Here is a 17,727-nt window from a genome sequence, read left to right as displayed (position 1 = left end):
GATGCTTGGGGTTGATCATGGATGCTCAGCCGCTGACCTATGGTCCTTTCATCTAAAATATAAAGTAAGAACCCAGTGCTCATGGTTATGAACAAAGAGCAAATGAACAAAGAGCAAATTCAAGGAACAAGCTGACATATACAGTCAGGTCAATCTAGCTTGGTTTTGTCCACTATACTAACTGGTAACAGCTTTCCAAGGTTTGGGACAGTGGGATCTCTCCCAGCCCTACCTGGAGATGATGATGATGATGTTTATTTATTTACCTCTCCCATCTGGCTGGGTTTTCCCAGCCACAACAGAATATTAAAAACAAGATAAAACATCAAACATTATGCTGGGCATCAGTGACGTAGCATGTGGGGGTGGCACAGAGACGGTTGCCCTGGGTACAAAATTGTTAAGGGGCGCAAAAATTCAGCATCCAGTGCGGCTTTACTATAGTGGCATGCTTCTGTAACTGGTCTCCACTGAAAATGGCTTCTCCGTGCAAACCAAGAAGTGACTTTTTGTGAGGAAACTGGTAAAATGTGAGTTGAATGAGGTAATCATTAGGTAGATTTGTAGCTGGTTGACTGACTGAACCCAAAGAGTACTCATTAATGGTTCCTCATAATCCTGGGAAAAAGTGACAAGTGAGGTGGCACAGGGTTCTGTCCTGGGCCCATAATCGTTCAACGTCTTTATCAATGACTTGGATGAAGGAATTGAGGGAATACTCATCAAATCTGCAGATGACACCAAACTGGAAGGGGTAGCTAATGCCGCAGAAGACAGAATTGGAATTCAAAATGACCTTAAGAGATCGGAGAGCTGGGTGCAAGCTAACAAGATGAATTTCAATAGGGACAAATGTAAGTTTCTGCACTTAGGCAGGAAGAACCAGATGCACAAATATAGAATGGGGGACACCTGGCTTACTAGCAGTACGTGCTTCTTTCTATAATGGGAAAGCTCTACACTTGATTCCTCTCTATTAAACTGACTCTTTTTAAAATGATAATAATATAATATCTGAAGCCCAGGCCAGCTTTCTTGAGAACCTTTCAACATCAGATCACTGTGTCGTGCTGCCCCACTTAGCAGAGAAATACACCAGCCCTCTGCAGGGAGAACTAATTGTGGCCTTTATGGACTTTAAATCTCCTTCCGAATCTATTCCCAGATCGAAACCATGGACCAAATAACAGCCATTACTGCAGGATAAATGACTCTTCTTATTAAAGTTCTGTACAGTGATGGCAAATTGCAGGTTAGATGTGGATTGCAAGACCAGCTTTCAGACTGTATTGAGATGGCTAAGGGAGTAGGATGGGGCTTTACTTGGGCCCCCACATTGTTTAGCCTTTCCCTAAATGGTTTAGAGGAAAGTCTAATGGATCCAGATGGTCATCACTGGAAAGACCCCTCTTTTGCTATATGCGGACAATGCAGCCATTGTCTCTCGTTCCAGACCTGGTTTGAAATACCAACTAAGGAAGTTCTCAGATTACTGTTCTGTAAATGGGTTACCCATCAGCTATGAGAAATCCAAAATTTTGGTCTTTGAGAAAAAATATTCCCCTTGTAAATGGGTATTAGGTGGCCATCTTCTAGAGCAGACTAAAGGCTTCCAGTACCTAGGGCTGTTGTTTCACCACACAAAGTCCTGGAATTGCCACTGGCAGACTATCTGTCAGGAGGCGGAGATGAGCAAACTTGCTATACTCCATTTCATTTTCACAAAGGGAGGTCACTATCTTCCATCAACCATAAGGGTCCTTAATGCGAAATCTGTTTCCCAGTTCCTTTATGCTTCAAAAGTCTGGTACAATGGTCTATTTTCTAAGTTAGATGGGTTCCAAGCTAAGTTCCTTCGGTCCCTACTTCAGGTCCCAGAGTGTCCCTAAATCAATTTTGTTGTTGGAAACAGGTGAATGCCCACTCTCCACCAAAGTGTGGTGGGTTGCCTTGAAATACTGGCTAAAGATCTCAGTATTCCCCTGGGGAAGGGATTACTTTTACATCTATCTGATGGGGAGTCTATCAGCTCATGGTCGAAAACTATGGCCCAAAAAGCCTCCTTGACTGGTCTTTCACCATCCTTTTTACACCATCTGGGCTAGAATATTGCCCTTAAATCCCTGAGGCAGATGTTATGGGACATTTCACACAGCGATCTTCACTCTAGATCCTATGTAACCTGTGATCGGTTTGCATCTGGAATCCACTATTGTCATGATTTTCAGTTACCATCATAGTTCATGAATCTGTCTGTACCTAACTATTGCTGATTATTCACCAAAGCTAGACTAAATGTATTTCCATCAGAAGTACTAAATGGCAGGTTGTCTGGTATACCCTATCAGAATAGGCTCTTCTTATGCTCTCAGGGTGTCAACTATATAAAGCATATCCTGTTACACTGTGAGCAGTTCAAACAAGCCAGGGAACAGCAGAAGGAAAAGCAAGATGTAGCACCAGGCCAATACAGCTTGTTCCTCCCTCGGCTTCTTTAAACTGTTCCCACCCCCCACCCCAGCTGAGCATGCCTCAATGCCTCACATATGGGGCATGGGGCTCGCTCAGCTGGTGATAGATTGCGATGTTGAAAACCTGACATCGCCCAGCCCCACATATGAATGGGCATGGTGTGACACAACAAATAATTCCACTGTACAGCACCACTATTCCTCCAGCCCTTCCACACATGTGTGCTTCTGTTCTCACATGGCTTACCCATTAAAAACAGCAGGAAAGAATGATACACCAGTATGCCACTCCAAATTTTGTCACTTTGCTCCTGCAATTTTCTGGGTTAACTGGAAATGAGCCCTAAACATGCACTAGATTCCTCTAGATTTCTGGAAGAGTCCAACAAGCTCAAATATAATGTGGAGTGAATCACTTAAGTAAAATGGAATAAACTGTCATAGGAATGGTACTAGCTGTGATGGCAATGTTCTGCCTCCATTGTTGGAGGCAGAAATGCTTCTGAATTCTAGTTGTTGGATTCCACAGAGGTGGGGAAAGTGCTCTTGTGCTTAAATCATGCTTGTGAGTTTTCCACATGCATCTGGTTAGCTGCCAGTATTGCCAGCTTGGCCTCACAACCGTGGGTGCCTGGAGCCATGGGTGACATGTGGCATGCATGGCCCTGGCACCAAAATTTGTGAGTGCCCGGCCCCTTCATGGGGAATTTTGTGGGTGCTCGGGCACCCAGGGTCCAAGGGAGTTGGCACCTATGTTGGCTGCCGTAAGAGAAGGATGCTAGGCTAGATGGGCCATCGGACTTGATCCAGAAGCTTCTTCTTATGTTAATGAAAGCGAAAGGACAGACTTCTTCACACAGGGTGTAGACTAATGATGGAATTTTCTTCCATGAGATGCTTTAGAAGATTAGATGAATTCATAGCAGATAAAGCTCTATCAATGACTACTAGCAATAATGTGTATGTTTTCCCTCCGCGGCTGGAGGTAGTATGCCTCTGAAAACACATTTGTAGGAATCTCAAGCACTGTTGCCCTCAGATCCTCCTTTCAGGATTCCCATAGGCATCTGAATGGCCACTGTGAGGGGGGGAAATGCTGGGCTAGATGGGCCTTTGGTCTGATTTAGCGGGCTGTTCTTATATTTAAACCAGTAGAGGGTGTACACAAGGATGTGGGACTTGTGACCAGCATGGCCAATGGTCAGGGATTATGGGAATTCAGCAATGCTTGGAAGACCACAACTTCCCCATCTGTACAAGAAGCTGAAAGAAGCTCTGTGGAGCCCAAAGCTCAATCCTATTTGGGGTAATAGGCAGCAATTTAAAAGAAAAAAAGGACAAACTACCAGCCTCTTCCACCAAAGGACCAGTGGTTCCAACAGCTGCTGAGAGCCTTGGTGCATTCTTACACTCACCTTGGTCAACTCCTGTGCATTGGCAAGGTTGTCCACAGCAATGGCCAAGAAGACGTTCAGGAGCGTGTCTGGTTAAGCTGCTAAGGATCTTTTTAAAGAAAACCCTGATCTCCCCACAAATCAGGATGAATGATCAATAAACAGTCTGACATTGTCTAACTTCTCCACAATCAAAGCAGGATGAATACTCAATTAACAGTCTGAGTTGTCTAACTTCCCTGCAAGCAAATCAGGATGAACGATCAATAAACAGGTCATCATGAGGTGACCTATGTGCATGACATAATTTTGATAATGTGTGATCACTGAAAAACATTTTAAAAAGTGACAATTATTAAATGATTTTGAAGCCAGATCTGGTTATATGATCAACCTGAATAAATCAGAACAGTTGCGTTATATAACATAAAGAATATTGGAAAACATTATTTAAAGCATGTCCAATTACATGGTGGGAGACTTCAATCTGTTGTTTCAGAGCTTGGATAACTGATCAGCGCAAAACCTGGTTAATTATAATCATAATAAATGATAAAAGTATATTTAAATGGCCCTTGATAGATTGTTATAAGTAAAGGTCCCCTGGGTAGGAAGACTATCAATTGTAAATATGAAGATGATACATTGCATGCTCTTCCTTTGCTTTTAAGTATAATTGGTTGTATTCAAGAAACGTTTAACTCAGAGTGGACACACTGACATTAATGAACCTAAGTTACGTATGTTTATTAATTTCAGTGGGCCTAGTTTGGCACTGGATACCATCTAATGTTATCAGTAGACTATGGAACAACAAGTGGCATAAAACTAGTGCTGGGTTTGTATTGGCTACAATAATACAAATAATTCAAAACATCACATAATTCAGGGCTGGGGAATCTAGGAGTCAGATAGAGAGGCATATAGGGCAGATTTAGCATCTGGGCCGGAGGTTCCTTTTCCCTAAAACAGACCATGATCAAATCCCTTGACTATTCCTAAATTCTGCACTGTGAATAGTCCTCTAAATGCTTTGTAGTCAGTATTTGAGCTGCGCATGAAATTTATCAAGTCAGAAAATTGCCACCATTGCGCTCTTGCATATTTTCACCTCCAGCTACCTGCTCTGACTGTACTGCACGGATGTTTCACCTTCCTTGATGCGGCCTAATTATTTCAAGTCAAGTCTGTTTTGAACAGATAGGCTGAAGTCCCCCCCCCCTCCACCTCTCTCAGCCAGCTAACTTTTACATATCTTTTTAGATGCTTCTATTAACTTTTCATTTGGCAGCTAATAAGGCTGGGAAGCGATGAGAAAGACAGCAGTGTGTCTTGAGCATTAGCAGCTGTATTCAAATTGAGGCAGGTAGCTGGAATTTAGGGCAAAAAGCAATTCAGCACAAAGGCGACTTCTACAAAAAGGCTGCAAAGAGAGAGTTGGTCAGAGTTTGATTTTTCTTTTTTAAAAGAAAAGAAAAGAAAAGAAAAGAAAAGAAAAGAAAAGAAAAGGGGGGCAGCAAGCACATTTAGGGCAACAAATGGTCCATCATGGGGAGTCTGTATATAGAGAGCCTTTGTCCCTGGATGCTGTTGGCCTACAATTCCCACCCTCTGTTGGCTGGGAAGGGTTGGGGGTTGTAGTCTGACAGCATCTGGAATATGAAGGTTGGGGAGAAGCTGATTTAAAAGCTAAATGCGAAGAATAGATCTTTGTGCAGAGCCACTTGTGATCTGAGCACCATCATCTATATAGATTTTCCAGTTCTGACTGTTAGAATTCATCTGCTCAAGAAAATAAAGGACAAGCCTGGATGAATGTTGGGGGGGGGGGCTCTACTGACTGCTGCTGCCACTCAACTATGGAATTCACCTATCTTGTTTTTACCAGGTATAGAAGGGCAGGGTTGCCAAAGGCAATGCCTTTGTAGGTGCCTCTATGTTGTACAAAGCACAACATTCAGTATGCACTTAGCACAGCACTTGGAGTCACACACAGTCACTCCAGACAGTGAAAGATTGCAACAGAATGTTCTTGCCATTTTAAAGGAAGGGGTGGCTTCTGTATGGTCTGGCTCACACGTAACACTAAGCCAGGTGAGGAAACTCAGGCCCAGGCCCAGGGAGCAAATGAGACCCTCAATACCTCTCTGTCTAGCCCTTGGAAATCTCCACAAGCCAGACATCACATCCATCATTGGTCCTGCTTTGCACCCTCCCTGAGATTATCCGCCACCCAGGTGGAGAATGTGCCCTTGAGCTCTGATAATGCCTCTTGCTTATCTGATGGATGCCCACTACTGACATATGCCAAAGGTTTCCCAGAAGAGAGTGTGGCTATTTCTCCCCACTCTGCTAAGTCATGGTTTGTTTAGTCCAAGTGTGATTTGTTGGAGTATCCAATCCCAGCCCAGCAGAATAACCAAGGTTTGCTTTTTGTCAACAAACCATAATGTGAAATGTGGCTTGTTGTTGCTTTACAAACTATTGCTATGGTTTGGCATTATGTCTGAACCAAATAGCCTTGCTCAGCTATGGTCTTTTGGCTACTGCCTCACCCAAGATGCCCCCCAAACCATAGAACAGGGGTCAGCAAACTTTTTCAGCAGGGGGCTGCTCTACTGTCCCTCAGACATTGTGGGGGGCTGGACTATTTTTTTTGGGGGGGGGGAATGAATTCCCAGACCATCTGCGGGCCAGATTGAGAAGGCGATTGGTTGCCTATCCATTCCATAGAAGTACCAATCTGGAAAAATATATCTAGGCTTATTTGCTCATCTGTGAGATGAACAAACCAGCATTTAAAAACCAACAACACATGACTTATTGTTATGTGTGTATGCAGGTAGAAAAAAATAATGTATGTGTATTCCTTTTTTCAGGTGGGAGGAAGAATAACAACAACAGGAGGAGTTTGGATTTGATATCCCACTTTATCACTACCCAAAGGAGTCTCACAGCGGCTAACATTCTCCTTTCCCTTCCTCCCCCACAACAAACACACTGTGAGGTGAGTGGGGCTGAGAGACTTCAAAGTGTGACTAGCCCAAGGTCACCCAGCAGCTGCATGTGGAGGAGCAGAGACATGAACCCGGTTCACCAGATTACAAGTGTACCACTCTTAACCACTACACCACACTGGCTCACAGGAAACCTGCACTGCATAAATGGGACTACCAAAGTTTCGGATTTCACCAGCTGGATGCTCTCCCCCCCCCCCCAAAGAAACATACTTCACAAATACTACTACATTTCATAATAAATCAATATTTCTGCTAATGGGTTTCCACCAGCTGCCCATTAGCACGTGGCTGCTAAGGTTGAATATGCATTTTTTAGCAATGGAGCAGCACAAAATGCCATTAGCAAATCAGATTTTGGCAGGGCAAGGATACAGTTACCGAACAGTGTCAAGACAATGAAGTAGATGGATGAGAACATTCCTGAGTGGACGCCCCCTTGAGATTCTATCCCCTGGTACATCACAGCATTCCAGTCTTCTCCAGTCAGAATCTGTAAAGTTAATTAGAGTAAAAAATAAGAAAGTGTGAGGGGAGGGTGGGAAAGATAATATAAACCTTTTTCCAGATAGCTTGGTTTGTTTAGAGTAGTTCTGGGGAACCTCAGCCCTCTGGCTCCCTCTGTCAGGTCTTTGGGCCTGTCCCCAGGCCACACCTTTCACTGGTCTTACTCCACTCTCTCCTTAAGTGCTCAGTTGTAACTATAGCCACATCCACACCAGACGTTTAAAGCACATGGCTTCCTGCAGAGAACCCTGGCAGCTGCAGCATGCTAAGGGTGCTGGGAACTGTTGCTCTGTGAGGGGCAAGCTACCATTTCCAAGATTCTTTGCTGGAAGCTGTAACTGCCAAAGTGGTATAAATATGTTTTAAATGCATGGTGTGGATGTGACCAATGCCTCTAGTTTGCCTGGATGGGGAGGTGTGTGCACATAGGTCTGTGTGTCCATCTATTTCTGACTTTTGCATTGCTACAATGTGGCCTTCGGCCATTTCCATTACTCCATCCACTGCCTCTGACCCTGCCCACCCCTAGCATGTGGCCCCAAAAGTCTGCCCATGAACGAATGCTGTCCTTGGGATGAAAATGATCTAGAGTAAATGACTAAGGTCATTACCCACCCCTGTGGTGGTGCCTTCATTAAGAAGGCTCTCCCAGCGGACTTCAGGTTTCTGCGAATGGTGGAAATGAGTGCCAGTCTGATCGACTGACAGACTCAAGCCCCACAGAGACACAGGGGGAAGCGCCAAGGTGAGGTGCGCCCCCTAAAAAGCCTGTGATTGAGCCTGCGGACATGGCAATATCACAACTCCACGGGAGTGGAGCCTCAAACTCCTACCTGCAGCAGAGATCTTCCAAGAACTACATTTTGGCTGATGGAAATGTAAAGAAGATTAATTATTGGATCTAATTAGGCTGAATTCGGTGCTAGACGGAGTAAAAAGGAAGTCCATCCCCATCTTCTGAGTAATTATCGCTGCATGGAAACAACTTGCAAGTGAGAATGGTATTAATTTTATGTGACTCTATTAGATATATGTCTGCCGATGGGAAAGATGGATTAAAAGCAACTGAAACCCATTCTTTACTACCTTTTATTGGATTTATAATGGAGAATTGGGGAGAGGACCTTGCATTACTAAAGCCATAGGTGAATCCGAGCCCAGCAGAGAAAGCTTGAAACAAGACTAATGAAGTACTCTGTGGGGTGAGGGTATGGAAGCATATATGGGCTTTGCAAGGCACATTTTGGTTGGAGTGGTTTAAAGAAGACTGAGCTTGCTCCTAGTGTGTGTGTGTGTGTGTGTGTGTGTGTGTGTAAAGATAAATTGGAACTTTAAAGTTTGGAACTGGCTATAGAGGCTGAATATCAACAGTGCCAGATATTGGACAACATCTGAGAACCTCTACACCACCTTTCTAGAGCTGGAAGCCTGGTAAATCTCTCTCTGGTTGTGGGAAGGAAAGGCGTTTGGACTCTACCAGAAAAGAGGCATTATAATGATCTTCAACTGTCTGTAACTCTTTATCTTACTTCAAGACATTTTTAGAGAACTAGATCAGTGAAAATCTTTTACGCTCCTCTGGATTATTAAGTTGTGATTTTGTGTGGACAAATTGCTTTTGTTTTCTTTTTAAAGTAGATATCTGTTTAATTTGAATGTTAATTTGAAATCTGGATTTTATTTCAAATTGTATACATGTAACAGGCAATCAGGCTGGAGGGAGTGGGAAAGTACAAAAGACCGTGTTCCTTGGGAAAGTGTTACTTGGTGGCCTTGACAAAACTGACAAGGTACGGCTGGAAAATTGGTTGTCTTGAGAACAAGGGAAAGAGAAACTTGGCAAGGGCAGAGTGAATCGAGTAGAAGGGGTATTGGATATTTTCACTCTGTTCGGACCATTTTTGATTGTTTTAATAATAACTTATCGAACATGGCAATTAAAAAGCAACCAACCCCAAGTTTGGATAGAAGGACTTCTGTACAGGACACGGGGGATAAGCCTTATGGTGAATGGATGGAATTCTTCTATGAACTGAGAAATGAGTTGATTAAGGAGATAAAGGAAAATGTGGATAAGACAGCAGATAAACATATAGCCCGAATGGACCAAAATACTGAAATGCTGACAGAACTAATTATTAAAATAGAACCAGTGACAAAGAAAACAGAAGTGGTGGAGGTCTTGATGCAAGGGCTGGAGGAAATTTTTAGAAAAATGGAAACTGTGATTGATATGAAGAAATACCAGGAGACACTCGGGGCAGATATGAATAGCATGGGGGGTAGGCAGGAAATATTTGGGAATGCCTTGGTGGCAGAAATGAGGCAGAAATTACAGCCTCTGAGACTAAGAGGAGACTGTGAGGAAGGTGAGCAGGATTTTGAATCTGACTTAACTGATAGTTGCCTTCCAGTGAAATTTAAATATGATAAAGTTAGGAAAAAGAATGGGAAGCACTTATTGTATATATGCAAAATAATGTAAATAAATTGATATATTGACAGGCTCAGACTTCACACTTGCAATCAGCAATGAAGTATGTGTAAGGAAATTCAGAAGTTTTTATTAATATAAGAAACCAGAAGAGGGAATGAAGGGAAGTCATGAAGTCTAAAGAACCTCAAAGATAAGGTTTTGAAATGTTTTCGTGAATAGGGATGGGGGGGGATTTGTTTTTTGTAGTTAATTGTGGAAATTAATTGTGAAAAAACCAATAAAAATTATTCAAGGAAGAATAAGGAGGAGGAGGAGGAGGTGGTGGTGGTGAAGGCGCTCCCAGCTAGTTCTGATGTCATCATTTGGGAGCTGGTGAATATATTTTTAACCTGTAAATACTTTGAAGAGATTAGCTCAATAAAAACATTATCCTGCTTTTTAGTCTTCTATTGTTGTTGCTGCTGCTGCTGCTACTGTTGTGTTGTGTCTATAGAACTGTGTGTTTCCATGTTGCCTGTAGAGAAAGGAATGGCCTCACCCTGTTCCCACCAGCAGCATGCAATTTCTTCCACCTGCAGCTGGAAGCAGTAAAGTCCAAGGAGTCAACCATCTTGTTTCCCTAAATATGTAGATCAGCGCATAGTAAGAATCCGTCCATAATCTTAATCTGGATTAAATTGTTGGGGGGGGGGTTAATTGTCAGGCCTTATTTTAAACAATCACTGGACTGTTTCATTTTATTGCACATTTATTAATAGAATGTGTTTTTCATTAGCTGAGGTCTTGCAACAGCAAATGAATTATGTAAAGCATTTTGATGTTGTCAGAAGATTTGAGCCTGGTTTAGTCTGGAAAGGCAGCACACAGATAAGCACTGATGATGATGACACAGTGCTTTGTAAGGTTATGCACACATGTAAGAGGTGTTGTGAGAGCTCAAAAGGGGCTAATATGGATTTATTTGGACTATAGTATCTTCTTTCCATTCCATCAGCATCAGAAGTACAGTTGGTGGCCCACCTAGTCCAGAATCCTGTTCTCACTGTGGCCTGCAAGCAGGACCCGAGTGCAACAGCAAGTCTCCCCACTCAAAATTCCCAGCAACTGGTATTCAGAGGCCAGAGAGGGTAAGTCTGGGATTGGAGAGGAAGCACCTCTCCCTTGTTGGCCTCGATTTCTGTATGACTTTGACAGGAAGCCCTCCTCCCATGTGCAAAGGCTGCCCGTCCCTTGAGCTTCCAGAGCATAGAATGTCTCTCATTTCCTCTTACCTCGCTGAGTAAGGGTTTGCCTTTTTCATTTGCTTCCTGCCTGATTAGCATTCCTGTCCCCAATTATAATGCTCTACAGAAACCAGAATGTCAAATGCAACAGGTCCCACATTCCACTCTTTTCATTATTTCCTACGAACTCAGATCCGTCTCTCAGGCTATTGTCCTTGTTAATTTAGGGAGCTGATTGTGAAGACAGAAAAGCAGGTCACATCATCAGCTAACCAAGACTGTGCCACGGCAGACAAGGGCCACAGAGATGGATTCTGGTGACATGACAGAAAAGCCAAGGGCCATGGTTCTGTGTGCTGACAGAAATCACCACACTCTTGCCTAGTTACAAATGATATCGGCTGGAGGTTACGGATGGGGTAAGAAAATCCAGGTCTCATATATTTGAGGAAAATGACATACCAAAAACGTGTTATATTAGGGGAAATCACTTGCGAAAAGGTAGTTTTGGGGGGAAATGCATACTGAAATGGCAATGACTTTTCTGGAGGATTTTGTTTTTTAAAAAGTAAACTGGTGTGGAAATATGGCAAACTGAGTTTAAGAATGGAAAAACAAGAAACTAAAGTTGAACAAATTCATCCACACCTATTGGACATTTGTTTTCTGAGAGTTCTGTCTTTTGAATTCTCCACCCAACTAAGTAGGGGATAATGGCAAGGACACCATCATTGCACATTTATTTACATATCCAGTTCCAGTGCTTGACTACCCAGTGACTCCTGTAAGAAACCCCAAGTCAATAGGAATATGAGATTAAAACCCCAAATCAAATCTCTCCTCTGCCAGAAGCCTGTCTCAGGGGTGAGTTGCTTCCAGTCCCAGCTAAGCGTGCCAGATACCTTGTTCAGCCCTTGAGGCCATTTCAGCCTAAGCACATACACCTGCCCTATTGTAACAGACGTCATATATGGTACGAGGTGTGGGGCAGGCATAAACCTGGCTCAGCTGATAAGAGGGGCTTTAGGACCTGCTGATCTGCTGCAAAGTCCTATGCAAAGCTGGCCACAAGATCAGACTTCGAAAGGGACTTTGTGAGGCTAGGTAAGTCACGAAAGGCCCCTTTCTTTTCTTTTTTAAAAAATAATTTTTATTAATTTTCAACACAAATATAAAATCTTATCCAAATTTTCATAAATTTAACTCTGTTTGGACTTCCTTCAGCTTCTCTGACAATCATCCGTATTAACCTCTCAATTACGCATTTCTTCTGTTTTATATTGCCATTAGTCTTCCCTTCCACTATCTATTTCTTTTTAACAATATATCTCAACTTTCACTGTGCTTCTTTAAACCCCACTAGTGTTGTTTGCACATCACATACGAAAGGCCCCTTTCAAAGTACTGCGCAAGATAGCATTTGTCATGATTCCCATGAGCTCAACTGGATCATGACTGGATTGGCACTTGCTGCCAAATAAGGAAGGTGAGGAGGAAGGTGAGAAGGATGCCCTCAGGGGTGGACAGCCTGTAGAGTACAGGGGAGGAGAGGCACTCCTGCTGGCTCCCTGCCCTGCATCTTCCACGGAGCAGATAGATTTCCTAGCAACAGGGGCCAGCATTGACAAACCAGTCTGTGACATCAGATGACTGACAGTTGCCTGGCTCTTCCCACCTCTCAGACTTGGCCAACGAGAGGTGGGGGACTTAACCATCTGGCCGCCTGGCCAGATCCAGTTCCTCACCTTTTGCTTATCTCTTGGCTTCAGTCTCTGTGCCAAACTAATTGCAATATGGCCTATTTGACAAGGCTGTGGCTGAGAGGCCTGGAGCTAAGGTTGAACGATGAGCTGAGGTTAAATAAGTTGGATATTTTTAGCCTAGAGGAGGAGAAGTGTGATTAAGAGACAGTCTCATAGCCATCTTCAAATATATTGAAGGGGTTGTTCCATAGACAATGGCAGACATGTGTTTTCAGTTGCTTGAGTCACTGTGTTCAGATTACAAGGGAATATGACTAAGTATTAGGAAAAACTTCCTGATGCCACAAGCTGTTTGACAGTGGGACAGACTGCCTCAGAAAGCAGTGGGCTTATCCTTGACTAGCAGCTTTCAAGCAGAGGCTGGATGGCCCCCTATCAGACATGCAGAAGCAGCAGATTTCCTGCATCAGCAGTGGGGAGGACTATATGCTCTCTGAGGACCCTTCAGCTCTTTTGCACCAAGTCAAGAGTGCCCTTACCTGAAACACAGTTAGAATAGCAGTGGGGAAAGTATCAAAGTTTGTGGTTGGTGTTTCGTCACTAAAATGAAACCTAGAAAGAGGCAGAAAATGAATATTAATGGCAGGGTAGAATGCTAATAATCTTTTAAGAGCTGCCTTGCTGGATCAGACCAAAGGTCCCTTTACTCCAGCATCCGGGCTCTTACAGTGGGCACCTATATGCCTTTGGGAAGCCTTCGAGGAGGGCATGAAGGCAAACGACAACCCCATGATTTGTGCCTCCCCCCAAGTGACTGGTATTCAGAGGTACAACTGGGACTTGCAATAAAATGTTGCAGCAGGGAGTGTGCCTGTTCAGGCTTCAAGCCAGACAGCTATGCCCTTTTTCCAGGATGCTCCATAACATTCTCCCTTCTACCAGTCTTCTGTCTGAGCATGCTCGGTCTTCAATAGTCTGTTTTTGGGGGTGGGGTGGGGGATCCTGCTCCCTCCAAGAACAGCACTTGACACCATTATGACACCAGATGTTTGGCAGGTGGGTGGTCCTCCTAACTGTCAAAGGTGGCCTGTGGAGTGGAGGGGAAGATAAGAATCTGGTCCATTGGGCAAAAAAAGCAAGTGCCTTGTTTTCAGGAGTGGTGGCACATGGTCCCACCTTATTGCTCTGCTCAACAGTTTGGTAAGCCACATTTTGCACCAACTGCAGTTTCCAGACAGTCTTCAAGGATAGCCATTCATTTAATGACCTATGGTGGATGGAAGGGTGCAGCTTGTTACTCTATGGATATAAGGCTTAAAGAAGTTGTGTTTCTTGCCATTTCTGAAAAACTGTCATAAAATACATGTCACTGGCATGATGTGGACCCATCCAACTTTGCTTCTGCTTGGGGGCTGATGGTGATTTATATGACTAAACAATCTTCATGGTTGGCACATTCCAACTAAATATGAGCTTAATTGGCAACATTCATGAACATTTGGGATGTTTGCTGCAAGTATGAATCTTGTGCTGTTGTTGTTATTACTATTATTACTATTATTATTACTTATTAAATTTGTAGACTGCTCTTCATCCGAAGATCTCAGGGCAGTTAACAACAGAAAAATACAAAATAAGAATAAAAACTACATAATAAAACAAAACCGAATCAATAACCACCTCCCCACAGACACATTTTAAAAGCCACAGAATGTTAATCAGCCAAATGCCTGGTTGAAGAGAAACATTTTTGCCAGGTGCCTAAAGATATGTAATGAAGGTGCCAGGCGAACCTCCCTGGGGCGAGCATTCCACAGACAGGAGGCCACCACAGAAAAGGCCTGTTCTTGTGTTGCCGCCCTCCGAATCTCTCATGAAGGAGACACATGAAGAAGGGCCTCACAGAGTGAATGCATGGTCCAGGTTGATTCATATGGCGAGGCGCAGTCCTTGAAGCATTGCGGTCCTGAGCCGTTATGGGATTCTGTTCCACTAATGAATATATTTTAAGTCATTCGTTCTTTTTAAGCTTTGTATAATTATTATGATTATTATTTTACTATCTTATAATTTTATTCTTCCTGATTTCATGACTGTTTTTCAGTACAGCTAGAATGAACCTAGAGAATCAGCAGCTTGCCACAATCAGCCCTTTGGCACGTTCTTCTCTATGAGGACCGCTTACTTTTAAGGGAAGAGCTGGTGCTCTGATGTTTTTATTTTAACAATCTGTATGTAATGCTTTATATGTATATGCTGTATGTGTATATGCACATATTTTCATTCTACTAGTAATATTCTGCCTTGTTAATAACTGTCCATTCTGGGTTACTTCTTCAAATCCCCTTGGAATCCCCTTCTTATATATATATATAAAAAAAAAATTAAGGGTAGCCCAATATATAGTGCATCAAAGCAGTCCAAACTGGATGTTAGTGATCTCCAGCATGGATTATTGAGGCAAAGTAGCCTTTGTCTAGCAGTGGCCATAACTAGTGAACCAGCTAGAGCTGGGCATAAATATTCCTTGTCATTGAAGACACTTGAGCTTCCAGTGAGAGATTTGAATCAAAGAGTACTCACAGATAAGAACATAAGAGCCCTACTGGTTCAGGCTGAAGGCCCATCTAGTCCATCATACTGCTCTCATAATGGTCAACCAGATGCCTACAGAAATCTGAAATGCAGGACATGAAACAACCCCACAGAGCTATTTAAAAGTGGTGAACCAGCTGGTTCTGTCCAGCCTGGAATCGGGAGAAACTAAGTCCGTCTGCAACCTGCTGTGAGAGATTACCTAAACATTCAGAGTGCAAAAATCTGAAACTGGAGCCAAAACTATCGCAAGTCCAGTAGGCAGCATGCCTATGAATACCAGTTGCTAGGAATCACAAGCGGGGAGAGTACCGTTCCTTGCAGCCAGACGCCCGTCAAAAGTTTATTGAGATTAATTTAGTGAATTGAACTTACTGTCCTCCAAAAAGCTGCATTCCCAGCAAAGCAAACACAACAATGAAGAGGAAGAGGAGGAACAGCAAGCTGATGATGGACTTCATTGAATTCAGCAAGGAGACCACCAGATTCCTCAAGGAGTTCCAGTACCTGGGATTCCAAACCAAACCAAGCCAGTTAATGAATGCATCAGGATTTCTAAAAGTGGGTTTTCCAAGTGCATAAATTCCCCTTCACACATCCCACACTAAGAAGAAAGAAAGAAAAAGGAAGAAGAAACTTAAAACATACTTGGTAACTTTGAAAATCCTCAGCAGCCTGAGAGCCCTCAACACACTGATGCCAAAGGAGGTCCCGGGCTTCACTGCAGCCCAGATGACTTCAAAGATGCTCCCCACAATCACCTGCAAGAAACAAAGGAGTGATGGGCTGATGTGGGGGGGAAAGAAGGTCTGATCATGGCCAGTGAGCAATTTCCAAAAAGAAGGGGTTGGAACTAAGGTTAGTCCAACTCAAAGTAGACCCACTGAAATTAATGGACCCCAGTGATGTCCATTGATTTCAATGGGTCTCTTCTGAACAGGAATAATATTGGCACCAACCCAATAGCCTAATTCTGTAAGCTTCTTCAGTGTCTGCAGGCAAGGACTGTATATTCAATCTTTCTATACAAGAGAGAGGCTTTCACAAACTGAGGTAAAGTTGTTTTAATACCAAACAGCTGAAGAGGGTTTCTTTTTTTGGGGGTGGGGGTTACTAATGGTTCTAATGATATTTCATAGTTCCACTGCTAACTGTGATGCTTTATTTACAAATTACATTTTGCCTTTTTATATCTTATCACGCATCACCCTAGTCTCCCTTGGGAGGTAGGGTGATGCAGCAATGTAACTAATATATAAATATATAATATAAATAAATAATATAAAGACGAGTACATACATGCTTATCTGTATCTATCTAGTCCATGATTTGGTGTTTATTTCCTGCTACGGTTATTGGTGTCCAGAAAAATTTCAGCTTTAAAAATGGTGACAATTAAAGTTTCTAGTTCTTTAAGGTTATAAAGACAGGTTTGAAAGACCTTCTGTAAATTATATATCCGATCTGGGAGCAAAGGATTGGGGTGGGTAAGAAGCACTTCATTCCACTGAATTCCTTCAAGGAGAGGAGAAATTGCCAACATTATTATGATTACTTTTTTAGGAGGCAGACAAAAGGCTCACCCTCAATATCCACACTGTTTCTTTCTCCCCTCCCTCCAGCGCCCTCCCCTCTTTGCTGCTATAAATGACAGCAGCAGTAGCAACTATGTTGGCAACCAGGCACTATTTTGCATCCTCCACAATCATGCCCAGGCCTAGCACCATCCAGGGGCATTGTGACAAGGGTTGAGTAGGTGGTCACCACCATCAAAAACCCTGCAAAACGGTCTGCTTTCTGAAGGGCCAGGTGTGTGAGAGGGGAGGGAAATCTCAATAAAGCCTCTCAGAAAAACTTGCAACCACTAATGTGGATTAGAACTCCCATTGTCTTAAAGTCAAAGGAACAGGGCAGGTGCACCATCCTTTGCTTAGTCTTTTGAATGATGGATGGACTCAAGGGCATCCTGATCTTGGATGATGGACTCAAGGGCATCCTGATCAAATTTGCAGATGACACCAAACTGGGAGGGGTGGCTAACACCCCAGAGGACAGGATCACACTTCAAAATGACCTTGACAGATTAGAGAACTGGGCCAAAACAAACAAGATGAATTTTAACAGGGAGAAATGTAAAGTATTGCACTTGGGCAAAAAAAATGAGAGGCACAAATACAAGATGGGTGACACCTGGCTTGAGAGCAGTACATGTGAAAAGGATCTAGGAGTCTTGGTTGACCACAAACTTGACATGAGCCAACAGTGTGACGCGGCAGCTAAAAAAGCCAATGCAATTCTGGGCTGCATCAATAGGAGTATAGCATCTAGATCAAGGGAAGTAATAGTGCCACTGTATTCTGCTCTGGTCAGACCTCACCTG

The 17,727-nt window shown here is 43.1% G+C and overlaps 2 protein-coding genes across 11 annotated transcripts in view; one reads left to right on the top strand and one right to left on the bottom strand.

Moving 5' to 3' along the window:
• SLC31A2 (solute carrier family 31 member 2) overlaps positions 1-17,727 on the top strand; it is an 833,895-nt gene that overhangs the window by 403,088 nt on the left and 413,080 nt on the right. The window lies entirely within an intron of this gene.
• The window catches only part of CACNA1B (calcium voltage-gated channel subunit alpha1 B), a 327,842-nt gene that overhangs the window by 107,092 nt on the left and 203,023 nt on the right, over positions 1-17,727 (bottom strand). For all 9 annotated transcript variants that reach the window (XM_081847405.1, XM_081847407.1, XM_081847400.1 and 6 more), the window contains 5 exons: positions 15,996-16,108; positions 15,723-15,854; positions 13,292-13,364; positions 7,258-7,375; positions 3,887-3,954 (listed from right to left, as the gene is read on the bottom strand). In XM_081847405.1, coding sequence (XP_081703531.1) covers positions 3,887-3,954; positions 7,258-7,375; positions 13,292-13,364; positions 15,723-15,854; positions 15,996-16,108 — 504 coding nt within the window. The remainder of the gene's footprint in view (positions 1-3,886; positions 3,955-7,257; positions 7,376-13,291; positions 13,365-15,722; positions 15,855-15,995; positions 16,109-17,727) is intronic.

Source organism: Podarcis erhardii (genome assembly GCF_964252035.2).
Source record: "Podarcis erhardii genome assembly, chromosome: Z".
NCBI classification, from domain to species: Eukaryota; Metazoa; Chordata; class Lepidosauria; order Squamata; family Lacertidae; genus Podarcis; species Podarcis erhardii.
This window is presented reverse-complemented; position numbering and strand designations above follow the sequence as displayed.